Source organism: Pongo pygmaeus, chromosome 11 (genome assembly GCF_028885625.2).
Source record: "Pongo pygmaeus isolate AG05252 chromosome 11, NHGRI_mPonPyg2-v2.0_pri, whole genome shotgun sequence".
Lineage (NCBI taxonomy): Eukaryota > Metazoa > Chordata > Mammalia > Primates > Hominidae > Pongo > Pongo pygmaeus.
The window spans coordinates 87,264,443-87,292,144 of record NC_072384.2 but is presented as its reverse complement, the minus strand read 5'-3'; the positions used below and the strand labels follow the sequence as shown (position 1 = coordinate 87,292,144).

At 34.9% G+C, this 27,702-nt stretch overlaps 1 protein-coding gene and 1 long non-coding RNA gene across 4 annotated transcripts in view; one reads left to right on the top strand and one right to left on the bottom strand.

Moving 5' to 3' along the window:
- Positions 1-5,450, top strand: part of CALCRL (calcitonin receptor like receptor) — a 112,214-nt gene extending 106,764 nt beyond the window's left edge. For all 3 annotated transcript variants that reach the window (XM_054477289.2, XM_054477291.2, XM_054477290.2), the window contains one exon: positions 1,007-5,450. In XM_054477289.2, the coding sequence (XP_054333264.1) occupies positions 1,007-1,222 (216 nt within the window). In that variant the 3' untranslated portion in view covers positions 1,223-5,450. The remainder of the gene's footprint in view (positions 1-1,006) is intronic.
- Positions 1-27,702, bottom strand: part of LOC134737700 (uncharacterized) — a 456,000-nt gene that overhangs the window by 30,363 nt on the left and 397,935 nt on the right. The window lies entirely within an intron of this gene.

Genomic DNA, 27,702 nt, shown 5'->3' with positions numbered 1-27,702 from the left:
CAATAGAGAGCTTGGGGAAGACCTTTCAAAGCAAACCCACTCTGGGCAAACATAGATCGGGTCACAAGGATTTGGCTAACACATTCATAACCTAGAAGCAGGCTGCTCCAAGCCAGTGTGCTCACTCATCAGACCTGGAAAAGTCCTCCAGGTACTTAGCTAGAGATGTATTTAAATATTCTCATTTGTGCCCACTGACTGACAATGAAGAAAATTCACTCTCGTGCCTTACATTCCATTATGACCAATATTTTACTGTATAGGACCCACCTACCCCTGATCTCTAGCTTCAAACAGAGGGGAAGGAAATCATTAAACTGCAAATTTATTCAGCAGAAGAGGATTCAAATATATAAAAATGGAGTGGTTACATTCCTAAATTTATTTTTCACAATATTCACCAGATTTATAATTATTTGTTCAACACTTTTCTTTCCTCTATGTAGTAAGCTCCATGAAGACAAATATCGTGCTCCCTTTTTTAGAATGTAGCACAATTTCTGGCATATGGGAATCACTAAAAAACAAAGGTTGCTGCTACTGCCCTGCTGCTGCTGCTGATGATTTGCATTCTTCGTATCCTAACTTCTTTTCTTTTGTATATCTTTCTCTTATCCTGTCACGAATTGTCTTCTCATTCTATTAATAAAGACATTAATATAAAACTCGATGTTGTACATGAAATCTTGTAAATGGGGGTCCAGATTACCTATTTGTTTGGCAACAGTAAATACATATGCATTATAAAAGCTTTGAAGACAAAACAGGCCATGAAAAATATTAATGGAATGTAAAGTACAATGTAATTGTAATACATTTCCTAATGTGAAGATGGTACACTTAATTTTTTAAATTAAGAAAATGAAGCTATATTATTCACTAATTAACATAACTTTTTTTTAAAAAAAGCTCTTCTCAAAGACCTATTTAATTGTGCTTCAAAAACAGTGCCTTCATTTCAATTAATGGGTTGTTCTTGCTCTTTCCATTTCTTTTTGATTGATAGGTTCAAGCAATTCTGAGAAGAAACTGGAATCAATACAAAATCCAATTTGGAAACAGCTTTTCCAACTCAGAAGCTCTTCGTAGTGCGTCTTATACAGTGTCAACAATCAGTGATGGTCCAGGTTATAGTCATGACTGTCCTAGTGAACACTTAAATGGAAAAAGCATCCATGATATTGAAAATGTTCTCTTAAAACCAGAAAATTTATATAATTGAAAATAGAAGGATGGTTGTCTCACTGTTTTGTGCTACTCCTAACTCAAGGACTTGGACCCATGACTCTATAGCCAGAAGACTTCAATATTAAATGACTTTTTGAATGTCATAAAGAAAAGCCTCACATGAAATTAGTAGTGCGTTGATAAGAGTGTAACATCCAGCTCTATGTGGGAAAAAAGAAATCCTGGTTTGTAATGTTTGTCAGTAAATACTCCCACTATGCCTGATGTGATGCTACTAACCTGACATCACCAAATGTGGAATTGGAGAAAAGAACAATCAACTTTTCTGAGCTGGTGTAAGCCAGCTCCAGCACACCATTGCATGAATTCACAAACAAATGACTGTAAAAGTAAATATACATGTTGGGCATGATTCTACCCTTATTGCCCCAAGAGACCTAGCTAAGGCCTATAAACATGAAGGGAAAATAAGCTTTTAGTTTTAAAACTCTTTATCCCATCTTGATTGGGGCAGTTGACATTTTTTTGCCCAGAGAGTGCTGTAGTCCTTTTTGTAACTACCCTCTCAAATGGACAATACCAGAAGTGAATTATCCCTGCTGGCTTTCTTTTCTCTATGAAAAGCAACTGAGTACAATTGTTATGATCTACTCATTTGCTGACACATCAGTTATATCTTGTGGCATATCCATTGTGGAAACTTGATGAACAGGATGTATAATATGCAATCCTACTTCTATATCATTAGGAAAACATCTTAGTTGATGCCACAAAACACCTTGTCAACTTCTTCCTGTCTTACCACACAGTGGGAGGGAATTTGTACCTGTAAATATAAATTTTGTCCCTTCCATTTCTACTGTATAAACAAATTAGCAATCATTTTATATAAAGAAAATCAATGAAGGATTTCTTATTTTCTTGGAATTTTGTAAAAAGAAATTGTGAAAAATGAGCATGTAAATACTCCATTATTTTATTTTATAGTCTCAAATCAAATACATACAACCTACGTAATTTTTAAAGCAAATATATAATGCAACAATGTGTGTATGTTAATATCTGATACTGTATCTGGGCTGATTTTTTAAATAAAATAGAGTCTGGAATGCTATATTTGGTAAATATTTTAAAGACAACCAGATGCCAGCATCAGAAGTCTGTTTGAGAACTAAGAGAACAGAAACATCTATCATATTTATTTTAAAAACACAAGGTCACTGTTTTATTGACTATATTTGTTTTGATAACTCATACCTTAATAATAGGTGTGTTTGACATATTTCTTTTTTCATTTTGACAATGAACTCACATTCTAATCCAGAAATTTTAAACAACTACTGTGATAAATACCAATCTGCTACTTTTATAGATTTTACCCCATTAAAATATTACTTTACTGACTTTTTACTATGTGAAGATATATAGCTTTGGAAATGTCCCAGGTTATTCAAGAAATATAAAAAACTAGAAGGATACAATATATACCATATACAATGCTTTAATATTTTAATAGAGCTACTGTATATAATATAAATCAGGGAAATACTTGAATATATCATTGAGAAAAAATTATTGTCAGATCTTACTGAATTATTGTCAGACCTTATTAAATAAAGATAGAAGAAAACCTTGCTAATGAATTAAAGTGAAATTTGTATGGGATTCAGTTTCTCTAATGTTATTTTCCGCTGAAATCTCTAAAGAACAAGAATGACTTCAATTAGTAAAAGTCAATTTTGGGAAAAGTCATGGGTATCTGTTTTTTAAGTGTGTCAATCTGATTAAAATGGATGAAACTAATGAATTACTCATTATAAGTTGTTTCTTAAGCTGTCAATATGTCAATAGATGGTGAGTTCAGAACTTATTTCAAATTGCTGAGACAAATTATCTAAATTTGTAAGAATTAACATATAGAATGGTCTGGTCAGTACATTTATAATTTATCTATGCATAAAAAAGTATTGTTTTGTTTTAAACATGAATTTCATAGCAAGCTGCCATAGAAAGGAACGCAGGCTGTTCTGGACCTTCAACTGCCTAAATTATACAAAAATTCATTTTAATAAACTCAATTATTAGCTATTTATTATTCAAAGACCCATATTTAAATCCTTTGCTGACCATGTTGACATATATCAGCCTTCTTCTAGACAAACTGTCAAGTCTCAACCATCTTGACAGTAGAAGTGACAGTAAAAAATGTTGAATGATCAGAGATTATATTAAAATGAACATGTAATTTTCAAGTATTTTTGTTATGCTTTTATAATATTAATTCTAGATCAGATTTATTTTATAGCCAGGGTTTGTCTGTTGTAGAGTCTTGAGGCATAGCAGTTATTCATGATTAATCACTGTTAGTTTTGTACCCATATATTTTTAGAATAGTTTTAAATGTTACATTTCTCAAAAGCTGAATGCTACTTAATATCTTTGTATCATACTCATAAAGCAAAGTAAATCTGACACATTTTTTAAAGCAAACTTCTTTGCTGTCAAAAAAATAAATTTGGGGAATTTCTAGCTTTTAAAATGTAGATCTGCATTTTACTGTGATTACTTGTGAAAGTCATATTTTAATTTTCTAAATTCTAATTTGTCATTTTCTTTCCTAAAGTTAATTTCCAATGCATTTATTCATAAAATATTCATTCTGGAATGCAGTGTTTGTTTAAATGTAATCCACTGTATATAGAATTAGTGGTGGCTGTAGTGCTGTATTTATTGCTTATAAATTTTTTTTAATGTGAACTTTTAATTTTCTCTTGGTTTTAATCTGCTAGTAGAAACCACTAGTTATCTGTAAAAATATATTCAAGATATCCTGATCAATTATAACAATTTATGTTATGCCTACTTAGAGTATATCTCTATTTTTTGATTGTATGAAAATATTAAAGTTATAAGTTAAAGTTTATTTTCATTGATATTTACTAGAGTGCCAAATAATCTAATTTATAAACATAATTCTTACAGTAATCAATGGGATACTTCTCAAAATTAACACATCTCTTAACAAAATATCTCTTTTGCCCTCTTTAAAGTCTTCAGTAAACCAGTAAATGAATTCAATAAACCAATTAAGAAAAAGTCATGATTTGTTTTTCAAACTAAAAAAATCCAAATATACTACAATGGATGCAAACTCCTTCCTATGCTGAAAGAAGAAAAAGGATGTCTCAAAATAAGAAAATGTTTAGAAATTCATCTCCTTTGTCTACTATATTTCATCTTGTAGTTTTGTTTAAATATTAGAAAGAAAAATAAGAAAAATAAGTATTTAAAGGTAATTTTTGAAGAGGGCGTATTCATAGCTCTCACACAAATATAAAATGAAAATGTTTCAAAGATTTTGTTTAACTCATTAATTAATGAAGGAACAAGTAAGATGTTACAAAAATTCAAAGGAGAATTCAAAATATCACACTTATATGAGAATATTAAAAATGCTGAAATTAATTTATAAATAAGTGCAAAACCACTCTATCCTTAGGGCAGTAATCAGTTGCATTCCAGTTAATAACTAATTTTTATTTTTATGACCAAGAATAATGTACATCATTATCTGTTTTCTGGAAGAAAATGCCCATTTAAAACACTTGCGTTTTTTTCTTATAATCTCTCCTCCTTGTGATTATACTAATCTCGAAGAAAGAATATTCTTGATTAAAAATATTTCTAGTTTCATAAGGTTTGGCCTATTGTTGAGATAGGTACATGAGAGTGTTAATTACAATATAGACCTCCTCAAGCTGGTTTTACAAATCTAGAACCATAGTGCACTTTTTAACAGCTTCATTGAGATATACTTCACATATCATATAATACTTCATATTCAAAGCAGTTTTTAGTATATTAGTAGAGTATATTTTAGTACATCCATAGAGACATGCTACCATCGCCAATTTCATTATATTTTTATGACCTTGAGAAGAAACAGTGTATCCTTTAGCCATCACTTCTCTATCCCTCTATCTCTACTTTCATTTCAGCTATAAACACCACTAATTTACATTCTGTCTCAACAGATTTCCCTATTCTGGACTTTCATATGATTGTAATCATATAGTATGTGACCTTTTGTGACTAAATGATTTCACTTATGTTTTTAAAATTCATTCATGTTTTGGCATGTATCAATGTTTCCTTTTATTCCATTGGGTGAACATACCACATTTTATTTATTCATTTGTCTGTTGATGGATATGTTTGTTTTGCTTTTACCTTTTGGTTATTATAAATAATATACCTATAAACATTTGTTTGCAAGTTTTTGTTCGTACAAAAGTTTTCATTTCTTTTCAGGACATTTGCAAAACAGCCAGATCATTTTACATTCCCACCAGCAGTGTATGAAGGGTTCTGAATTCTCCATTTTTCTCAACACTTGTTATTATCTGTCTTTTTTATTTTAGACATCCTAATGGATGTGAAATGGTACCTTGTAGTTTAATTTTCATTTCTCTGATGGTTAAAGATGTCAAGCATCTATTGGCCATGTGTAATCTTTTTTGGAGGAATATTTATTCAGATTATTGGTCCATTATTAATTTGGTTGTCTTTTTATTATTGATATATATATATATATCAATATGTATATATATATAGTCACACACACACACATATCTGCAAATATATATGTGTAGGTCTCTTTTCAGATAATTTGCAAATACTTTCTCCCATTCTGTGAATTGTCTTGTCCCTTTCTTAATTGTGTCCTTTGATGCATAAAAGGTAACAATTATTTATTAAGTACTTTTTTTTGTTGTTGCTCATGCTTTTAGTGTCACATCTAAGAATCCTTAGCCAAATTCAAAATCATGAAGATTTACTCCTATAAAATCTTCTAAGAAATTTATAGAAAATTATAGGTCATTGATCCATTTTGAGTTAATTTTTGTATGTGGTGTGAGGTAAGGGTCTAGCTTCACATATTTTTGAACGTGGCTATTTGTTCTAGGATCATTTGTTGAAAAGACCATTTTCCCCATTGAAAGGTCTTGGCATCCTTATCAAAAAGCAATCAGCCATAGATTCATGGGTTTATTTTAAAAATCTATTTCATATATATATATATACACATATATATACATGTCTATCCTTGTGCTCAAACCACACTGTCATTATTACCTTTGTTTGTAGTGAGTTTGAAATCAGAAAGTATGAATTCTATTTTATTCTTCTTTTTCACAATTGTTTTTGCTATTCTGGATCTCTTGCAGAATATACTAAATATATACTATAGTATATATATTATAAATATAAATATATAATATAAATATATAAATATATATTTAGTAGAGACAGGATTTCACCGTGTTGGCCAGGCTGGTCTTGAACTGCTGGCCTCAACTGATCCATCAGCCTTGGCCTCCAAAAGTGCTGAGATTTGTGAAGTTTTGATATTAGAGTAATACTGACTTCTTAGAAAGTTATGGAAAGTAGTCCCTTCTCTTCCAGGTCTGCAAGAATTTGTGAATAACTGGTATTAATTCTTCTTTAATAAATTCAGTGGTGAAGCTATCTAGCCCTAGCCATATGTAGGTAGTTGTCTAGTTACTGATTTAATCTTTACTTAATATAGATCTATTCAGATTGTCTATTTCTTCTTGAGCCAGTTTAAGTAGTTTGTTTTCTTCTGGAAATTTGTCCATTTCATCTAATTTATCTAATTTGTTAACTATAAAGTACTGAGCAACCACTATGGTTACAAATTTAACTTCTGCCTGGAAGTTTTAAAACGGAATATTGAATTGGATTTTTGAAAGCCTATATTATTTGCTATCTTTGACAGTAATAAACTATGCACAAGAAGTCTATCAGATTTCATCTGCTATGTCTATAAATTTGAATATATTTCTCTTTCCTCAAAGTCCCTAAAATTTGTTGTAATCTCTAGCATTCCTGAAATTGACCTTCCTTATCACCTATAAGTCTGGGACGTGTAGCTAGTTACCAGGCGATTTAGATACCAGGCCACTTTTCCTGGGAGAGCATTATGGGCATTGGCTCCATAAAATAGTCAAACTTTGTTCCCCAATATGAGCATAATTTGATGACCATTATTCTGATATATGACACTCCACATAAGTCCTTTAGTGTATAATCCATTTGTCCTATTATATACTGGTAGAAAGGAAGGTACATTCTTACTGGACTTATGCAATTAACTATATTATCATGAGAAGTAAGGATATTTAATATGTTTTTTCCCCAAAATTCTGAGGATAAGTTAGAATCTACTATTATTTCTAAATGTATCATTTCACTTTAAAAGCAATATTTATAAAATTATTGTGGATTAGAGATCTTAAGATGAGACAGAAGAGTTTGAGCTATATATCCAGTAAGTAGAATATTAAAACAAAATCAACATTTCACACAAGTAACACAATAAAATTGCCCTCATCAATTGTTTCAGTCTTATGAAATTAATTATTGTTCAACTGGATCTCAGATTAGCAATCTCATGAAGCCATCTCCTGTGCGACCAAAAAAGCCAGATACCAGAGAAAAAATGCTCTCAAAATCCTGGTTCACTCCACTTATATGGAAAGTGCAAGCGCATACTCATGCATCTGTTTATTCACATGCCAACAGTTTGAAGTGCCTTGTAAATTTTTTTCCCAAGGGCTTGTGTGTTTATCCTTCAGTATTAAAGCCAAAACTTTTGTCTATAGCTTACAGCAGAGCATCAGGGAAAGCATCAGTGTAAAACAAAATGATCAGATATAATATCTGTATAACAGAAATCACAATGTCTGTGGTTAATATATTAGTGAACATTTTCAAAAGTAAAAGTTCTAATGCAGGTTCTTAATAAGAATAATAATGCAACTGAGAAGAAAATGTAGTTGTTCCTTTAGGAAGAAAAACAACAAATCCATTTTTTAAAAATAGACAAAATGAAATACACACTGAGCTATAACATAATAATCTTGAGATGTATTTTTATACAAAGAACATTAAGCAAAGTGATGCAGTAAGTTTGGCATAAGACCTAAGTATTATCTTTAGTTTTCTAAACCTTCATGACTAAGTCTGTCTCAGTTGAGAACCACTGGTGTAGAACAGGGTCTGTGCCCTCTTAGGAACCCTGGCTGCGTAGTAGTGATGGCAGTGGCAGCCCGTCTGGAGTAGCCTCTGCTAAGATGCTGGCTGCAGCCGGGGCTGCGGTATCCTTGAAGCCGATGGCAGCCAGGAACAGGCAGGAGACCTGCCCCCTACTGAGTAGGCAGGGCAGGATTTCTGTGCCCCTGGGCGCAGCTGCAGCTGCCCAGCCACGGCTCTAGACCTGGCATCCCTACACTCTCAGGGGCTTGGGAAGTCCCCTTCCCCCGCAGGCTTGGAAGTGCCTGCTCCCACTCCCTGGCCTGTCGCTACTCCCAGTGCCAACTCCAAGGCGGAGCAGAGTTGTGGCCAAGCCTGGGTGCTGTCACAATCTGGCAGGGTGTACATGCACTCAGGGCAGCGCTGACATACCAGCCCCCTGCCACCTCTGCCCCTTCTGGACTTTGGGTGCCAACAAGCATGGGAAGGAGGCAGAGGTGGGGCTGAGCTCAAACCCGATTGTGAACTGCACATGTGAGAGATCTAGTTTGTCAGTTCCTTATGAGAATCTAACTAATATCTGATGACGTAAGGTGAAATAGTTTCATCCCTTCATCCAGAAACCATCCCCTGCCTCGTCCCTGAAAAAATTGTCTTCCACAAAACTGGTCCCTGGTGCCAAAAAGGTTGGGGACCACTGGTGTAATAGATACTAGATTCAAATTAAAGAAGTAAGACTGTAGCCAAACAATGTTTTAAACAGTAACTGAAATTATGACTGATAACATTTTATTGTTGTCTAATCTCATCAGGCAAAGCACTACCAGAACAGTGATAACTAGAGGAAAACTTGGCAAATTGTTTTTATCAGTGCTTCCTCCAAGATTAAAATATATTATGGAAATGGAGTGCAATGATAAACTTCTACGGACTTTCCATAAAGCAAACAATTAGGCTGGAGTGCAGTGGCACAATCTTGGCTCACTGCAACCTCCACCGCCCGGGTTCAAATGATTCTCCTGCCTCAGCCTCCCGAGTAGCTGGGATTACAGGTGTGCACCGCCACACCCGACTAATTTTTGTATTTTCAGTAGAGACGGGGTTTCACCATGTTGGCCAGGCTAGTCTCCAACCCCTGACCTCAGGTGATCTGCCTGCCTCAGCCTCCCAAATTGCTGGGATTACAGGGGTGAACCACCATGCCCGGCCTCCTGCATATTTTTTATCAGGTGAAAGAAAACATTTTTGCAATTTCCAGGGCACTCTGGCAAATGTCAATAGTAGTTTTAAGTGTAAAATATGTCTTGAAATTTTATTTTGCTTTTTGTATATATATAATCAGATTTTTAGAAAGGCAAAAATTTTAAAACGATATCAAAGGAAATTTGGACATTTAAGATATGATTATGAGAGCCTGAGAAACAATATTTGTTTACCTATTTAATCAAAGAAACAGTACATATTTTAAAATGAAGTACCTGGTAACACATTTTTAAAAACATTTTAGTCTCTTCATAATTGGGGAAATTTTGTGGTCATTTTTATGGTTTTGTTATTGTTTTTGTTTGATCAAAGATATACGCAATGTCAACCTAAAGTATAAAAAATTAATTTGATAAGACTTGAAATCTATTCTGTCTAGGCAGATTACACAGAAATTAAAGAATATATTGTTTCAATATATTGAATATATTCAGTAAACCAAGGATCCAACCCTGAGGGCAAACAACATTGCGCAAACTCTGCTAACATTTTAACATATTCCGTGGCTTCTTTGCAGACAGGTCTTATAAACTAATGGAAATAAAATTTATTTTGCAAGTTTTGTTCTTCATTATGTTCTTTATTATTCTGTACAAACTAGTAATTTAGAAGAGATATCAGAGAACCCAGGAGGTAATAAGCAATTTTATATTATCACTAAGATATTATTTTTGTTAATATGCAATGTGTTTCTCGTGGCTATTTTCAAATTGATCAAAGTATAAATATATTTTTAAAATTTCTCTTTTATTTACTAATACAATAAGTACCAATAAATAGAATCCAGAAAGAGAAGCTCTTTGAGGTCCTCAGTAAGTCCGCAAAGTAAAAAGGAACCCAGAAACAAAATAAGCAAACACAAAGCAAAAGTCTGTCACTATTGCCCCTAACTGTAGTCTCAAGCATTTTTCTTAATTGTAACTTTCAAAGTAACCAACTTCTATTTCAGAGAAAAATGGGGTATAAAAATTGAGAACTGTTTGTTATATGCAAGCAATTTAGCAGATAAGAAAAGCTCATGAATACAAATAAAATAATTTTCTACAGCTACATACATCCCTTTTACACCATTACAAAGTGGCAAAAATGAATGTGACCCAAAGAAAAAATGATTCTATATACATAAAAATGGCAAGCAAAAACTTAAAATTATGCTTAGAAAGGAATTGGTCAATTTTTTCTTACATAGAAATTAACCACATATCCAGTGATTTTCCATTAACTCAATGGATATCAGTCCAAGTTTTAATATCAGTCCAAGATTTTAAATCACTTAAAGATCTTGGAAATTTTCTTCAAGTTGATGTACCACAAAATATAATTACTACTGAAATTAAAAATGAGCCATGACCATAATTCAATTCAGTAGAATACAGATATATATTTATGATCTTAAACATTATGTAGAAGTAATGTTAGCTTACTGGATCAGTAAGCCTAAATAAGTTTATGACAAACAAACCCATGTTAATATAATGTATGCTCTGTGATCATTAATACTAATAAATGAGAAAAAAAGACAGTTGTGTTTATTGAACAAAAATTAATATGCTAATATCATATGCCAGTGATTTACCTTAATAAGAAACTTGCATTCTTTAAATATTTCTTAGTTTCTCAGATTCTTAGCAAGTTTCTTAATGAATATAGATATTAAGTGTAGCACATTTAAAGTAATTAGAAGTTCAATTTCATTATTTTCTGAAATATTAATTTCATGTAAGTACTTATTTATCTTTGTAAGCCAATAAAAATGGAGCTATTTAAGAGATTTTAATGTGTCATTAATAATACCCAAAGACAGGCAAATATTAAACACTCACACGAGGAGAGGTAAAGGCCATGCCGAATTATATGTAGACATACAAAGAGTGTACAGATTCAGTCTACAATTTTAGCCACAGCCCAAAAACACAAGCAACTCAGAAAAACAAAAGTTTATTAGTCTATCAGAGTCCATCAGAGCCATTCTCCTTCCAGATGGGCACAAAAATGTTAAATAATTTGGGGTTAACATAGACAAATAGACAAAAACAAAAAATGACTAGCAAATCAGAATCTCTTTGTCTCTCATCCAATAAAGAACAGAGCTCTATAATTTATTAATCCATTTACAATTATTGACAAATATCAGAGAGTGAAACTAAATTCCCAATCACTGCTGCTGCCAATGCAAAATAATTTCTTAATGAAAACAAACCAAAACCCCAAGCAAACACAAAATTATTAAAGGGGATAGGTGAAAAATTTTTTAAAAAGAGAAACAAAATGAAAAATATCTCTTTGCTTCTTAGGATTCACTTCTCGGAGCCAATAAGAAAGAGACGCCTAAGATTATACCATCCATGAGGTACATTACTCTGTCAAAGCATATAATACTGCTCTATCAGGGGAATCCACTGTTCATCTTCTTGAAAAACATGTAAGACTTAAAAAATCCAAATAAACTACAATGCATGCAAATTCCTTTTTATTTAAAAAGAAGGGGAAGGAGCCCAGAAACTTGAAAATGTATGATGACTTATTTTCTTTCTCTATTATAGATTCCATTGTGTATTTTTATATCAAATGGCAGAAAGAAAAAAAGAGAAAGAAGTGTTTAAAGAGAATCTTTATTTTATTATATTTTATTTTATTTATCTATAATTAGGGGTACCAGTGCAGTTGTGTTACATGGATGTATTGTAAAGTCTGGGCTTTTAGTGTCACCATCACTCGAATAAGTATACATTATAATCAATAGGTAGTATTTCTTTGCTTACCTTCCTCCCACCTTCCCACCTTTTAGAGTCTCCAGTGTCTATTATTCCTCCCTGCATGTTCATATGTACCTATTAATTAGCTCCCACTTATAAGTGAGAACATGTTTTTTTTTTTACTTTCTGTTTCTAAGTCATTTTACTTAGGATAATGGTCTCAATGTCCAACATGTTGCCACAAAAGACATAATTTTATTCTTTCTTATGACTGAGTAGTATTCCATAGTGTGTGCATGTATATATGTATCTATACCTACACACATATCACATTTTTAATCCAATAACCAGCTGATGGACACTTAGGTTGATTCCATGACTTTGCTATTGTTAAAAGTGCTGCAATAAGCATATGAGTACAGGTGTCTTCTTGATATAATAGTTTCTTTTCCTTTGGGTAGATACCCAGTACTGTGATTGCTGGATTGAATGGTAGATCTATTTTTAGTTCACTGAGAAATTTTCATGCTGTTTTTCATAAAGGTTGTACTAATTCACTGCCATCAACAGTGTATAAGCATTCCTTTTTCTCCACATCCTCACCAACATCTGTTGCATTTTGACTTTTTAATAATGGCCATTCTGATGGTATCTCACGGTGGTTATCATTTGCATTTCTTTGATTATTAGTGCTGTTGAGCAATTTTTTCATGTGGTTGTTGACTGCCTGTATGACTTCTTTTGAAAAATGTCTGTTCATGTCTTTTGTCCACTTTTTAATAGGGTTGTTTGTTTTTTCTTGTTGAATTGTTTGAGTTTCTTGGAGATTCTGAATATTTACCTTCTGTTGGATGTATTGTTTGCAAATATTTTCTCCCATTCTGTAGGTCATCTGCTTACTTTGTTGATGATTTCTTTTGCCGTGTAAAAGCTTTTTAGTTTAATTATCTCATTTGTCTATTTTTGGTTTTGTTGTATTTCCTTTTGAGGACTTAGTCACAAATTATTTGCCTAGGCAGAAGAATCTTTCCTAGATTTTCTTTATTTATAGTTTTGCATCTTACATTTAAGTCTTTAATCCATCTTAAAAAGAAGGTATAATTATGATTCTCTTGCAAATATAAAATGAACACATTTCAAAGATTTTGTTTAACTCATTAGCTAATGAGGGAGCCTGTAAGATGTTATAACATTCCAAGGAGAATTCAAAATACCCCACATATACAGGCAGATAAGAAATGCTGAAGTGGATTGACAAATAGATAAAAAAAAAAAATGTCTATCCGTGGGCAATAATCAATTGCATTCTACTGAAGACAAGGAATTTGCATTTGTATTATTATTCATTTTTCACAACTTAGTTGTAAAATGTCTCACAGAAAATAAACAAATAAAAATGGGTAACCCAGAAGGTTGCACTAGAAATTATCCCCTAATCTTTCTAAATTTTACACCATTTTAAAGTCTTACATTTTAACTCACAGAAGTACATGTGGAGAGGACAGGAACAATGTAAGAATATAAAAGCTCGATGCAGATAGTAAGGGTAAGTGTTTATTAAACAATGCTTTAAAAACTCTACATGTGGATATTATTTTTAGCTCCCGATATCTGCAATATGATAATGTTTATTTGCAACACGCAACACTGTGACACTCTATTCTTCTTTGGAGTTTTATTTCTTCTATTCTCCCTAATTTACCCATTGATTTTCATATAGTTGTTGATGATATATAAGAAATGCTTATGTCTTAGGCTTTTCATAAATCTAATGTTTCACTTTCAGAATATGAAAAATATTTATTTCAGATCTATTTTATGAGTTTGAAATGTCAGTTTGAGATATTCAATGTATTATAGCCACAGTATATTGATATTTACTATATTATCGACATAGTATTAAGCTTGTTAAAATGTTACATTCTTTTCATAGGTAATAATACTGTGGCTCAAAAACATAAGCTATTTTCTCAAGTTGACAAGCTCTAGGAATCTTTGAGAATAAATACCTTCAGAAGACCATGACTTTTCTTTTATGCACATCAGACATTCACATCTGCAATTATTAGAGTTTATTTTTAAAAAGGTAAGTCCTAAAACACCCATCAGTTTGTTACATGGAGAATTATTTAAAATAATAATATCATAAACTCAAGAAACAAATCTGAAAAGATATCAGCTTAAATATAAACTTGGTACAAGTACAGCACAAAATATGTGAGCATTATTATTATCTACATAGTTGGGTTTGGACATTTATTTTTAAGGTAAACATCATTCTGACAGTGAAATAATTGTGCTATTCAGAATACAGGAAACATTTAGTACATACTGTTGTCAAGAATGTTAATTAAATACACTTGTCTATGATATTAAGGTAGGCATTAAATATAACTATAAATATAACTATAATCAGACTGTAAGCACTCAGAGGAGGCAGGGAAACCATTAAAATGACATACTGATGCTGATATTTGATAAAAATAACATAAGAATAACATCATATAAGAGCAAAGTACTTGTATTTAGTTACAAAATCAAAAAACAAAAAAACACTCAAGCATTCAGAGGGGAAAGTGAAAATATGTAGTAGTATTACATAGGCACCAACCAGTCAATACAGATGCTACCTATTGTGTATTTGCTGTCAGCTTTGTTTTGTTAAAAAACAAAACAAAACAAAATCTAAGTATAATATATACTAACCAACGGTAATAAATTCCCAATGTCCAGCTAATAATGTTATCTTATAACAGAGAAGAGATTATTAAATAAATTTAAATCAATAAAATGTATTGAGCATCTTCTATTTCAAAAGCACAATAGTAGGAACATTACAATATAAGAAAGCATTCCTTCATAGGGCTTCAGCAGTTTAAGTGGTATTTTACAATCTAATATGTTTCAGTTTACTTTCAAACTGACATTTCTAAACTAAATCCTTTGCATTAGGCAACTTTCTCTTGAATCTATGAAAGATAGCATTCAAAGCTACAGTTCAAACTACACAAATAGTTTTTCAACATAGTTCACAGAAGCAGATGTAGTTATTTAAAGGAGTTGAGTTAGATCTGGTATCATTGTTTTCAAGCACAAAATGAAATTTTCTGTGTTCCAATTGGAGGCTATATCAAAGAACTTCAGAGTATGACCCAGATACAACACCTCCCTTGGATGAAAACTCCCATGCTATATTCCAAAAGTGTTATAAAGAGTATGCAAACTAGTGTGCAACTAGCTTACAGCATGCAAGAGACAAAGGATGAAATTATAACAAGTAAGATGACAGAAATCCACATCTATCTCATGTTGCCCTCACATGGACCATTTGCTTTACTTGCTTGTGTATGGTAGGAACACTATAGGTCTCACAGTGGAGCCATATATCTGCTGACTTCAGAGAGTTTTACAAAGTCTGCATTCCTGGCTGCACATCCATGCTCTACAAAAGCAGGATACACCCAACAAACAAGCAACCTATTTCAACTCAAATGCAAAGGGAATTTACTTTCTTTTTCTTTCATTTTTATTCTTATTTTGAAAAGTGTGGTTGGACAATAGATAAACAACCTTACCTGAACTTTAGATCTACCTACAGATTCATTCAGTCATTCAGCAACTACTTATTGTAAAGGAAGAGTATTGCCTTTGGTCAGGTGATCAGGTAGGTTCCCTAATGGAGTGACAAAGAAACAAAGACATGAATAAAAAGACTAAGAGGGCTACAGTTATAAGGTACGATTATGAATATTGATCAATAAAAAAGTAAAATATTGGCAAACAGAATTTAATGCATGTTACAAGATATTTTATGACCAAGTAAGATTTATTTCAAGAAACCAAGGATGAAACAAAATTTAAAAATTTATTAATTTAATGCATTATATTACTAACATTAACGATAAAAAATACCAAATAACCATCACTGAAGATAGTGGAAAAGCATTTGACAAAATTCAACAATATAGTTAATTTTAAAAAATAAAAACAAGTAAAGAATTTACTGAAACTTGGTTACATGATCAGAGATACTTAAATCAGCCCCAATGTCAGTATTATATTAAGACAGAAATATTGAAATCTTTGTTCCTGGAGTTAGGATCAAGATGTGAATGCTTAGATATCATAAATTAATATTTAATATTCAACTAGATGAAACAGTCAATGTAATTAGACAATGCAAACAAATAAAGCTAAACAAAATAGAATTACAAAATTTGAAAAGGAGGAGAAAGCACTAGAATTCAGAAATGTACCAATGTATAAAATAAATGTACACAAATCAATTTTTTATATACACGTATAACAGAAGATACAGTGGGAAAGAAAGAAGCAAACTTATAATGACACTAGAGAAGATAAAATACATAGGAACAAATTAAACAAGAATGAGTAACTATATAAAATACATCTTAAATATTACTAAAGGACACAGCAGAGGTTATCAATACATGGAAAGATACACCATGTTCTTGAATAAGAAGATTATAAAGATGTCCATTTTCCCCTGTATAAATTATAAAATATATGTGATCCAAATAAAAAAAAAGAGAGTAGGTAATTATTCTGAAACCAGATGTGCTGATTTTAGTTTCCATGAGGAGAAATAACAATAAATAGCAATGAAAGCTCTAAAAAATAAACAAGAGAGGAGGGGGAGATAAGCCCTGTCAACCATTATGTAACTCAATAATTACAACAGTGTGGCAATGGCATATGAATAAACAGAGAGAGCAGTGGAGAAGAGGTGTGTAGATCATGCTTTTGAAGTAATTTTCAGTGAAAGGAATCAAAAAATGATCATTGGAAGGTGGAGTAGGATGACATTATGCCCCAGGAAGCATTTTTTTTAATTTCTCATGTTTTCTCCTTTAAAATTATGCCACTTCTGGAACACCAGGAGTAATAAATGGGCTTATAGGCAAGGCTCAAAGCTGTTTTCCTTTGTTTTACTTTTATCTGAGGTTCAGGGGTACATACGCAGGTTTGTTACATGGGTACATTTTGTGTTTCTCAGGTTTGGCATATGAATGTTCCTGTCACCCAGATAGTGAGCATAGTATCCAACAGTTAGTTTTTCAACACTCATCCCTCTTCCCTCCACTTTCCTCTAGTAGTCCCCAGTGTCCATTTGTTCTCATCTTTGTGTCCATGTGTACTCATTGTCTAACTCCCACTTATAAGTGAGAAGATGCAATATTTGGTTTTCTGTTCCTGCATTAATTTGTTTAAGATAATGGCTTCTTAGCTGCATTCATGCTGCTGCAAAGCACATGATTTTTTTTTTAATGGCTGTGTAGTTATCCATTGTATTAGTTCATTCTCACATTACTGCTAAAGAACTACCTGAGACTGGGTAATTAATGAAAAAAAAAAAAGAGGTTTAATTGACTCATAGTTCCACAGGCTTAACAGGAAGCATGACTGAATGGCCTCAGGAAATTTACAATCATGGCAGAAGGGCAAAGTGGAAGCAAGCACCTTTTTCACATAGTGGGAGGAGAGAGAGCAAGCAAAGGGGGAAGTGCCACACACTTTTAAACCATCATATCTGTGAGAATTAACTCACTATCATGAGAACAACATAGGGTACATCTGCCCCCATGATCCAACCACCCACCTCCCCACCAGGTTCCTCCTTCAAAATTGGGAATTACAATTCAACATGAGATTTGGGTGGGGACACAAAGCCAAACCATATCATTTCACCCCTGGCTCCTCCCAAATCTCATGTCATTTTCACATTTCAAAACCAATTATGCCTTCCTAACAGTACCCCCAAATCTTAACTCATTCCAGAATTAACTCAAAAGTTCATGTCCAAAGTCTCATTTGAGATAAGGCAAGTTCCTTCTGCCTAAGCACATGTAGAATGAAAAACAAGTTAGTTACTTCCAAGACACTATGGAGTACAAGCACTGAGTAAATGCTCCTGTTCCAAAAGGGGGAAATTGGCCATAACAAAGGAGTTACACGCCCCATACAAGCCTGAAATCCAGCAAGGCAGTCATTAAATCTTAAAGCTCCAAAATAATCTCTTTTTACTCCATGTCTCACATCCGGGAGGTACTAACACAAGGAATAAATTTCCAAGTCCTTGGGCAGTTCCACTCCTGTGGCTCTGTAGGGTATAGGCCCCATGGCTTCTTTCACAGGCTGGCATTGAGTGCCTGCAGCTTTTCCAGATGCATGGTGCAAGCTGTCAGTGGATCTGCCATTCTCAGGTCTGGAGGGCAGTGGTCCTCTTCTCACAGCACCACTAGGCAGTACCCCAGTGGGAACTCTGTGTGGGGGCTCCAACCTCATATTTCCCCTGCACACTGCCCTAGAGGGCTCCACCTCCACAGCAGTCTTCTGCCCAAACATTCAGATATTTCCATGCATCCTCTGAAACCTAGGCAAATGTTCCCAAACCTCAGCTCTTGCCTTCTGCACAGATTCAGACCCAACACCATGCGGAAGCCACGAAGTCTTGGGGATTGCACCCTCTGAAGCCACAGCCTGGGCTGCACCTTGAGCTCTTTTATCTATGGCTGGGGATGGAGTGGCTGAGACACAGGGCACCATGTCTCAAAGCTGCACAGAGCAGCTGGGCCCTGGCCCTGGCTCATGAAACTATTTTTCCCTCCTAGACCTCTGGGCCTGTGATGGAAGAGGCTGTTGTGAATGTCTCTGAAGTGACCTGGAGACATTTTCCTCATTGTCTTGGCTATTAACCTTTGGCTCTTCTTTATTTATGCAAATTTCTCTAGCAGGCTTGAATTTCTCCCCAGAAAATGTGTTTTTATTTTTCTACCACATTCTGCCAGGCAGCACATTTTCCAAACTTTTATGCTCTGTGTTTCTTTTAAATACAAAATCCAGTTTAAGGTCATCTTTTTGTTCACACATGTGAGCATATACTTTCAGAAACAGGCATGTTACTTCATAAATGCTTTGCTGCTTAGCAATTTCTTTTGTCAGATACCCTAAATCATCTCTCTCAAGTTCAAAGTTTCACAGATCTATAGGGTGGGAGCAAAATGCCACCAGTTTCTTTGCTAAAGCATAGCAAGTTACATTTACTCCAGTTCCCAATAAGTTCCTCATCTCCATCTGAGACCACTTCAGCCTGTAACTCATCGTCCATATTACTGTCAGCATTTTGGTCAAAACCATTCAAAAAGTCTCTAGGAAGTTCCAAACTTTCCCACATCTTTCTGTCTTCTTCTGAGCCCTCCAAACTTTTCCAATCTTCTACTCATTACCGAGTTCCAAAGTCACCTCCACATTTTCAGGTATCTTTATAGCAATGCTCCACTTTCCTGGTACTAATTTTCTGTATTAGTTCATTCTTACACTGCTATAAATAACTACCTGAGACTAGGTAACTTATGAAGAAAAAAGGTTCAATTGACTCACAATTCTGCAAGCTTAACAGAAAGCATGACTGAGAGGCCTCTGGAAACTTACAATCATGGCAGAAGGGCAAAAGAGAAGTATACACCTTCTTCCCATGGCAGCAGGAAAGAGAGAGAGAGCGAGGGGTGGGAGAAGTGTCATGTACTCTTAAACCATATGATCGCATGAGAACTCACTCACTATCATGAGAACAGCATGCAGGAAATCTGCCCCCATGATCCAATTACCTTCTACCAGGTCCCTCCCCCAACACTGGGAATTACAATTTGACATGTGATTTGGGTGGGAACCCAGAGCCAAACCATGTCATCCATGATGTATATGTACCACATTTTCTTTATCTAGTGCACCATTAATGGGCATTTAGGTTGATTCCATTTATTTGCTATTGTGAGTACTGCTGTGATGAACAAATGCATGCATGTGTCTTTTTGGTAGAAAAATTAATTTTCCTTTGGGTATATATGCAATAAAGAGATTGCTGGGTTGAATGGTAGTTTTGGTTTAAGTTCTTTGAAAAATCTCCAAACTGCTTTCCACAGTAGCTGAAGTAATTTACACTCCCACCAACAGTGTATAAGTGTTCTCTTTTCTCTGTAATCTCACCAGCACCTATTATTTTAATTTTATTTATTTTTTGACTTTTTAATAATAGCCATTTTGACCGGTGTGAGATACCTTGTTGTGGTATTGATTCTCATTTTTCTAATGATTAGTGATGTTCAGCACTTTTTCCTATGTTTGTTGGCTGCATGTATGTCTTCTTTAGCTGTTAATTGTTATCTTGGCTCCAAAAGACCAGAATGCTTTGAAATGGTCACTTGTTAAGTGTTGAAGCCTATAGAAAGGGTCATCCTCCTTGTTAATTTTTGCATGGGAAAGAGATAACAGTTTTTTGTTTCTTTGAATTACAATTGTAAGGAAATAAAATTTTTACATGTAATTTCAGTGACATAATAGGTTAATGGATACTAAACCTCATCTCTGGGCAATCTGAGAGTACTTAAACCACAACTAAAAAGCTCAGCCTACATTTTCAGCAAAGTTGAATGGATTTTCTAGTGTCTCTAAATTCCATCTATATTCAAATGCCAAATGGAATAGATCTCTCTTCCCTCTTGCAATTCCAAATATTTAATCCTATAATTTTATTTTAAGGTGGTTCTTGAATATTTTGCTATTTCAATTTGTCCTTCACATTTTCATTTTAAGTTTCCTTTGACCTGTTTCTCTTCATCTTATTTCAAGCTATATGTGATCTTCTATCCATTATTATCTTAAATGTTCTGAAATATATTTATATATTCAGTCCATGGTCTCTTTTCCTTCATGCCTTAGTCTGTTCTCGCTACCATAGCAAAAATACTATAGACTGAGTGGCTTAACCAAGATAAATTTATTTCTCACAGTTCTGGAGACTGGAAAGTCCAAGATCGATATGTTTACAAGGTAGGTTTTATTCTGAGGCCCCTTCTTTTAGTTTGTGGTGGTCACCCTCTCACTATGTGCTTACTGCATGTGTGGAGAGAGAGGAAGCAAGCTCTCTGGTGTCTCTTCTTAAAGACACTAATCCTACTGGATAAGAGTTTCACCCTGTGAGTGCACTTGTAATGGTTAATTTTATATATCAACTTGTCTGGGCTAAGGGATGTTCAGTGTCTTATTCTGACACTGAATATTAGAGACTGGGTAATTTATCTAAAATAGAAATTTATTCCTCATAGGAGGCTGGGAAGACCAAAATCAAGGTGCCAGTGTCTCACAAGGACTTTTTACCGTGCCATTCCACGGTGGAAAAAGAGAGTGCAGAAGAGAGGGCAAAATTCACTCTTAAATGTACTCTCTCAATAACAAAACACTCCTGGAATACCAAAATTAATCCATTCATGAGAAGACCTAGTTACCTTTTAACAAACTCACCTCTCAACTTTGTTGCATTGGGGATTAAGTTTCCAGCACATGAACCCTGGGGGAAACAGTCAAACCATACCACCCAGATAACTGGTAAAACATTATTTCTAGGTGTGTCTGTGAGGGTTTTTCTGGAAGAGATCAGCATTTAAATCAATAATTTGAGTAAAGAAGCTTGCTCTCAATAATGTGGCTGGACAACACCAATACATTGAAGGCTTGAACAGAACACAAAGACGAAAGATGGGCAAAATTCACTGTCTCTTTTTAAACTGGATCATTCATCTTCTCCTGCCCTGAAATATTAGTGCTGCTGGGTCTCAGGTCTTTGGACTCAGACCAGAACTTATACCACCAACTAACCCTCTTGTTCTTGGGCCTTTTAGTTTGGACTGGAACTACATGCCTAGTTTTCCTGGGCCTTCAGCTTCCAGATGACAGAACATGAAACTTCACAGTCTCAATAATGGTGTGAGTCAATCCCTCATAATAAATTTATTTCTTTCCATATGTATGTGTGTATGGAGATTACATATATGTATGTCTATAAACACACACACACACACACACAATATTCCATTGGTTCTATTTCTCTGGAGAATTCTGACCTAATACGAATTTTAATACCAAGAGTGATTCCAGAAGAACAGAATTTTAAGAATGAGTTTCCTGAATCAGGTCTGGAGTTTCTGGAATTGGCTCTCCAATCGGATTAGACTTAAAGATCATAATGGCTCTATTTCTAGTAAGGAAGACACTACTGATAGTCTATGGCTTGAAATGTTTATAGAGATACATAAAATGACTGTATTGGATACTCCTAATAAATCACTTATAAGAAGCATGGAACTAAGTGACTTTATGATACTTTCAAGCATTTTTGGAAAACTTAAAAAATAATAATAACATTAGTTGGTTGCTCCTTATGTTTTATGACAAAGTGGTAAAAGAAAAGAATGAGCTTAGAGAGTCAAATTCCCAGATTCTATGCTGCATAAATGAACTAAGAGCTTTTAGGTGTACCCTGGGGAAAAGCCTTATTTCCTGTAGCCACATGGCTGACATTGCTGAAAAATCAAATGCAGAACCTCATCCTACAATTGGGCGAATTACAATAAAAGTTAAACTGCCAGCTTTGCAGAATGTCTACTGTTAAAGTGACAACATTTCTTGGGACAGAATGAGATCTTGTAAGAAGAGATGGAGACCTGTGAGAAGACCCTGATGAAGCTGGGGACATTGAGCCTCTAAATTCTGTTAAGTATTCTTTGCCAGTGGAAGAAGCCTCCCCACTCTTACTGAAAGTGGCCTTCTTACCCCAGCAAAAAGGCCTCCCCACCCACAGTAATATTGGTTTTTCTAGTTCCTAGCAGGGAATAAATCCTGCATTCCCTGAGGAAATTGTAATGGCACCCCCTGTGGCAGCTGACATGTAAGACAATGCTGCATCTCTTCAGGAACCACCCCTACCATCCTCTCTGCTTCTGGACCTATAACTAGACTCAAATCCCAGCACAAAATCTTAATTACTTCCTTTGAGACCTCATCTACTTCAGCTGCAAATAAGTCACAATGGGGTCAGGGCTTTGCTATGGTTTGAATGTTTGTGTCCCCCTCCAAAAATCATGTTGAAACTTAATGCCCAATATAATAGTATTAAGATATGGGGCCTTTAGCAAATGATTAAATCATGAGGGTGCTGCCTGTAGTCTTAGCTACAAAGGTTGAAAAGGGAGGATCCCTGGAGCCCAGGATGCCAAGGCTGCACTGAGCTGTGATTGCACCACTGCACTCCAGTCTGGGTGACGTGGCAAGATCCTGTGTCAAAAAAAAAAAAAAAAAAAAAAAAAAAGAAAAATAATGAGGATGGAACCCTCATGAATGGCATCAGTGACTTTAAAAAGGGCTGGAGGGAACTAGCTAGTCCCCTTTGCTTTCTGCTTTCTGCCACGTGAGGACATAGTAACAAGGCAAAAAGGCATCTGAGAAGCAGAGTCTGACCCTCACAAAACACTGAACCTGCCAGTGCCTTGAACTTAGATTTCTCAGCCTCTCGACTGTAAGAAACAAATTTATGTTCTTTATAAATTACCCAGTCTCACATATTTTGTCACAGTAGCACTAACAAAGACAGGCTTCAACATATAAATTATGATAGCATATACTAATTCAATCCATAACACTCCATCATTTTATTAGAAATTTTCTGTGCACCCATTACTTCATAATGAAACAAAATAATGAACAATCAAACTATACATTATTTCTCTAAATCGAATAGTATTTTCTTTTCCAAAACAAGTGTTCTGGAAAAGTTGTCATCTTGCTTAAGTCTACTCTGGATAATTGTTTATGATTGTTTTCGTTTTCTTCATAGACATCCAATACAAGGAAAATTGCAAAACACTGATGATAGAAATTGGAGAGGGGCCGGGCGTGGTGGCTCAAGCCTGTAATCCTAGCACTTTGGGAGGCCAAGGTGGGAGGATCACGAGGTCAGGAGTTTGAGACCATCCTGGCCAACATGGTGAAACCCTGTCTCTACTAAAAATACAAAAAAATTAGCAGGGCGTGGTGGCGGGTGCCTGTGGTCCCAGCTACTCAGGAGGCTGAGGCAGAAGAATGGTGTGAACCTGGGAGGCGGAGCTTGCAGTGAGCCGAGATGGTGCCACTGCACTCCAGCCTGAGGGACAGAGCCAGACTCTGCCTCAAAAAAAAAAGAAAAGAAATTGCAGATGACAAACAAATGGAAAAACAACCTGGCCTCAGGGGTTGGAAGAATTATTAACATAATGATACTGCTCAAAGAGGTCTAAAGATTCAACGCAATCTTTATCAAAATACCAATGTCATTATTCATAGATTTAGAAAAAAAAAATCCTAAAATTCATATGGAACCAAAAGAGAGCCCAAATAGATAGCCAAAGCAATCTCCACAAATTTGAAAACTCTCTCCTTGAAGTTCACTTTGGTCACTTTAAAATTGTATTTCTTCATGTTCATGTAACAAGTGCAGTCAGCCTCGTTTTTGTCCTTCTGATTTTGTGTCCAGAAAGCTCACCCAAAGTGCAGTTTATACTGCATGTGCACCATAAATTTAGGGTGACTATGCATCCCAGTTTCCCAAGAGTCTAGGTTTGTTGCTTGTTCTGGCATCAATTCCAGGTTAGCATTTGCAGTACTAGCCACAGATTCATGAAGAAAGGACCCCTGCCTTTGTCGGTGCACTTTAGAGATTCCCACCTTGGTCTTCCTCTAGCTGGCCCTCACTCCATGGATGAGCTATTCAAACTAAGGAAATCTGTCCACCTAAAGTTTTATAACACTTATAACCATATCCTTGGTACCTGGGACCCCAGAGCTTAAAACCCAAATGGCTTATGCTCATATTCAGAAACTGCATGCATGTTTTGCCTGGATTCACCTTTCCGATGATAAATGATGCCTCTTCTATATCCACCCCTAGTTTCAAGGATTGGCCATAAGATGGCTGTTTACACAAAGAAGTGCACACAACTTAGATACACAGGCTGAAGTGTGGACTTACATAAACACAAGGGGCCTCACCAGTGCAACAAGGAGCTGGGGTTGAACAGTAAGGGGCCAGGGGTAAAGGATCAGAGGGCAGCTCACCCTATACCAGCTTGTTCTTGCACAAAACTCCAGGGATTCTGAGGATTCTGGGAATTCTAAATTTGATATGAATTTTCTTGGGTTTTAGGAATAATTATTAGGAAAGACAGAAATAGAAAGCTATTTAATGATTATGTGGCTTCTTTTATATACTTGAATGAAAAACGTCAAATATATGAGCTTCCATTTGTACTCTTTCCTCAGTCCCCAAAGATGCTAAGGAGGAGCCTGAACATTTGTACCAAATGAAAGTATCCAGGTTTCGACCGGGCACAGTGGCTCACGCCTGTAATCCCAGCATTTTGGGAGGCCGAGGCAGGCAGATAATGAGGTCAAGAGATCGAGACCATTCTGGCCAACATGGAGAAATCCCGTCTCTACTAAAAATACAAAAATTAGCTGGGCTTGGTGGTGTACGCCTGTAGTCCCAGCCACTTGGAAGGCTGAGGCAGGAGTACCGCTTGAACTCGGGAGGTGGAGGTTGCAGTGAGCTGAGATTGAGCCACTGCACTCCAGTCTGGGTGACAGAGTGAGACTCTGTGTCAAATTAAAAAAAGAAAAAAAAAAAAAAAAAAAGAAGAAAGAAAAAAGAAATGAAAAAAGAAAAAAAGTATCCAGTTTTGGATAATGAATTAGATGTTCCCATATTCACTTAGGCTACTCCTTCCTGTCCCCAGTTGAAAACTGCATATTAAATAGTTAAGCATTTTTTACTTTTTTCTTTTTTTGCCATAGAGCTATTTCACGCTTTTCTTATGCATACTAAATCTCACATTTACCTGCTATTTTAGCAAGACACAACTTAATAATTCTTAGTAATAGCCATGAAAATAGCTAATTTTATATAGTCCAAATATTATACTGCATGGTCCTGTGAGGCATGGTCCACTCCTGAAAGTAACTAACAGTCCTTGTTTTTGACTTGCTAAGTGAAATTGCAAAAAATTTCCACCAGAAGTCATAATAAGCTTCTTTAATTGCCACATTTTTGAGTCTGGCTTCACTGTTGTTCTACAGGTCATTTCAAATTCTTTATTTCCTGGCATAAAAACAAAAATAAATATCTGCTGTATTCCTAAGCATTGAATTAAACATCAGAGTGTGTGGGTCAGTTTTTCTTTCTCTGGAGACACTGGTTCTCATGAAGAGTTTCTTCACTCAAAGGGTCCTCCCACTCCCTTTCACATAGAAACTGGGAAATTCTCCTTTCCGCTTTTGTCTGACCTTCCAAATGTAGATATTATGTATGAAATACAGAAACTGGCAGTAAATGTGGCTTTCCCTCTTCTTTGTCCTATAAAAATGCAGCGTTCTGTTCCACATTAGACAGATTTTCCCTGTCTTCCATCTTTCTTAAATTTTCTATTGGCAGCTGTCTGCAGACATTTCTACAGCCCTAGAAAAAGCTGGAGAAGAAAACTCAGCACTCTGCATAACAAAAATACTGTGATTCTTGCTACCACTGATATTTTGCAGATAGTTACACCCTAACAAGACAATCATGGGTTCTTCCTGTACCGTAGTGTCTTTGTTTCTACACCTCCTCACTGTTGAAATCTGACTCCCTGATAGCTGTAACATTTAGAGAGGTTCACTCTCCTTTCTTCTACCTCTGCCTGCCCAGTTAGTTGTGTTACATTCTTTGCTGTTTTACACTGCTGGCTTCTTCTGTATTATGAGAGCTTGGCACATAGTAGGTGGTAAATAAATATTTGTTTCTCTTCCTTCTATTTGAAAAAATAAGGCAAATATAATCCTCAGTTAATAAATAAGGAAATAGATAATTTGAAAATTTATGTCGATGTCACACTGTTACCAAATTATAAAGTTAAGACTAGGAAAATCAGTGTTCATATCAGATTATCAGGCTGCACATCCGAGCAAGAGACAACATAGTAAAATCATTATAATAAAGCCCTTCAAAGAACCTCCTACTGCCCCTTGATAACCAGGGTTTGGGGAAAGAATCTGGCAAATGAAACAAGCTTCAAGATGAAAACATGGCATAAAAATAATGGCTTCTGAAAGAAGGAATTGGCAAAAAATCCTATTATACAAAGTCTAATCTACAAAATATAGATCTCTTCCTTTTCTGAAAGTCTATTATCTCTTCTGTCCCATGATGAAAGTAGTCCATGCTTTTATACTCTGCTTCCTGTTTGAATAGCCTGTCTGCAGTAACTGAAATGGAATCCTTTTAAAAAATTCTTTTCATTCAGCTGATTTGTCAGTCAGCTCTCTCAAATAGTGGTCAGGTCTCATTGGCTCCCTGCCTCTTTGCAGCTATGGCCAGTAAGTCCAGGAGACAGAACCAGAAATATGGAACTGAATGGGAGTCATGACACTGAACTGTGCTCCATGACCTTGGTTTGTTTTTGTGATCTTTGAATATCCGTTTCCTCAAATGGAGTTGGCATAACAACATGAAGAGAGGACCTGAAAACTAACTGTTTTTAAATGGTTCTAAAGAATCAAAAGTTATCAATTAATACATAAAATGATAAGTAGACAGTTGCAAAGCATGTGGAAAGAAATTTAAAAGTATAATGAATAC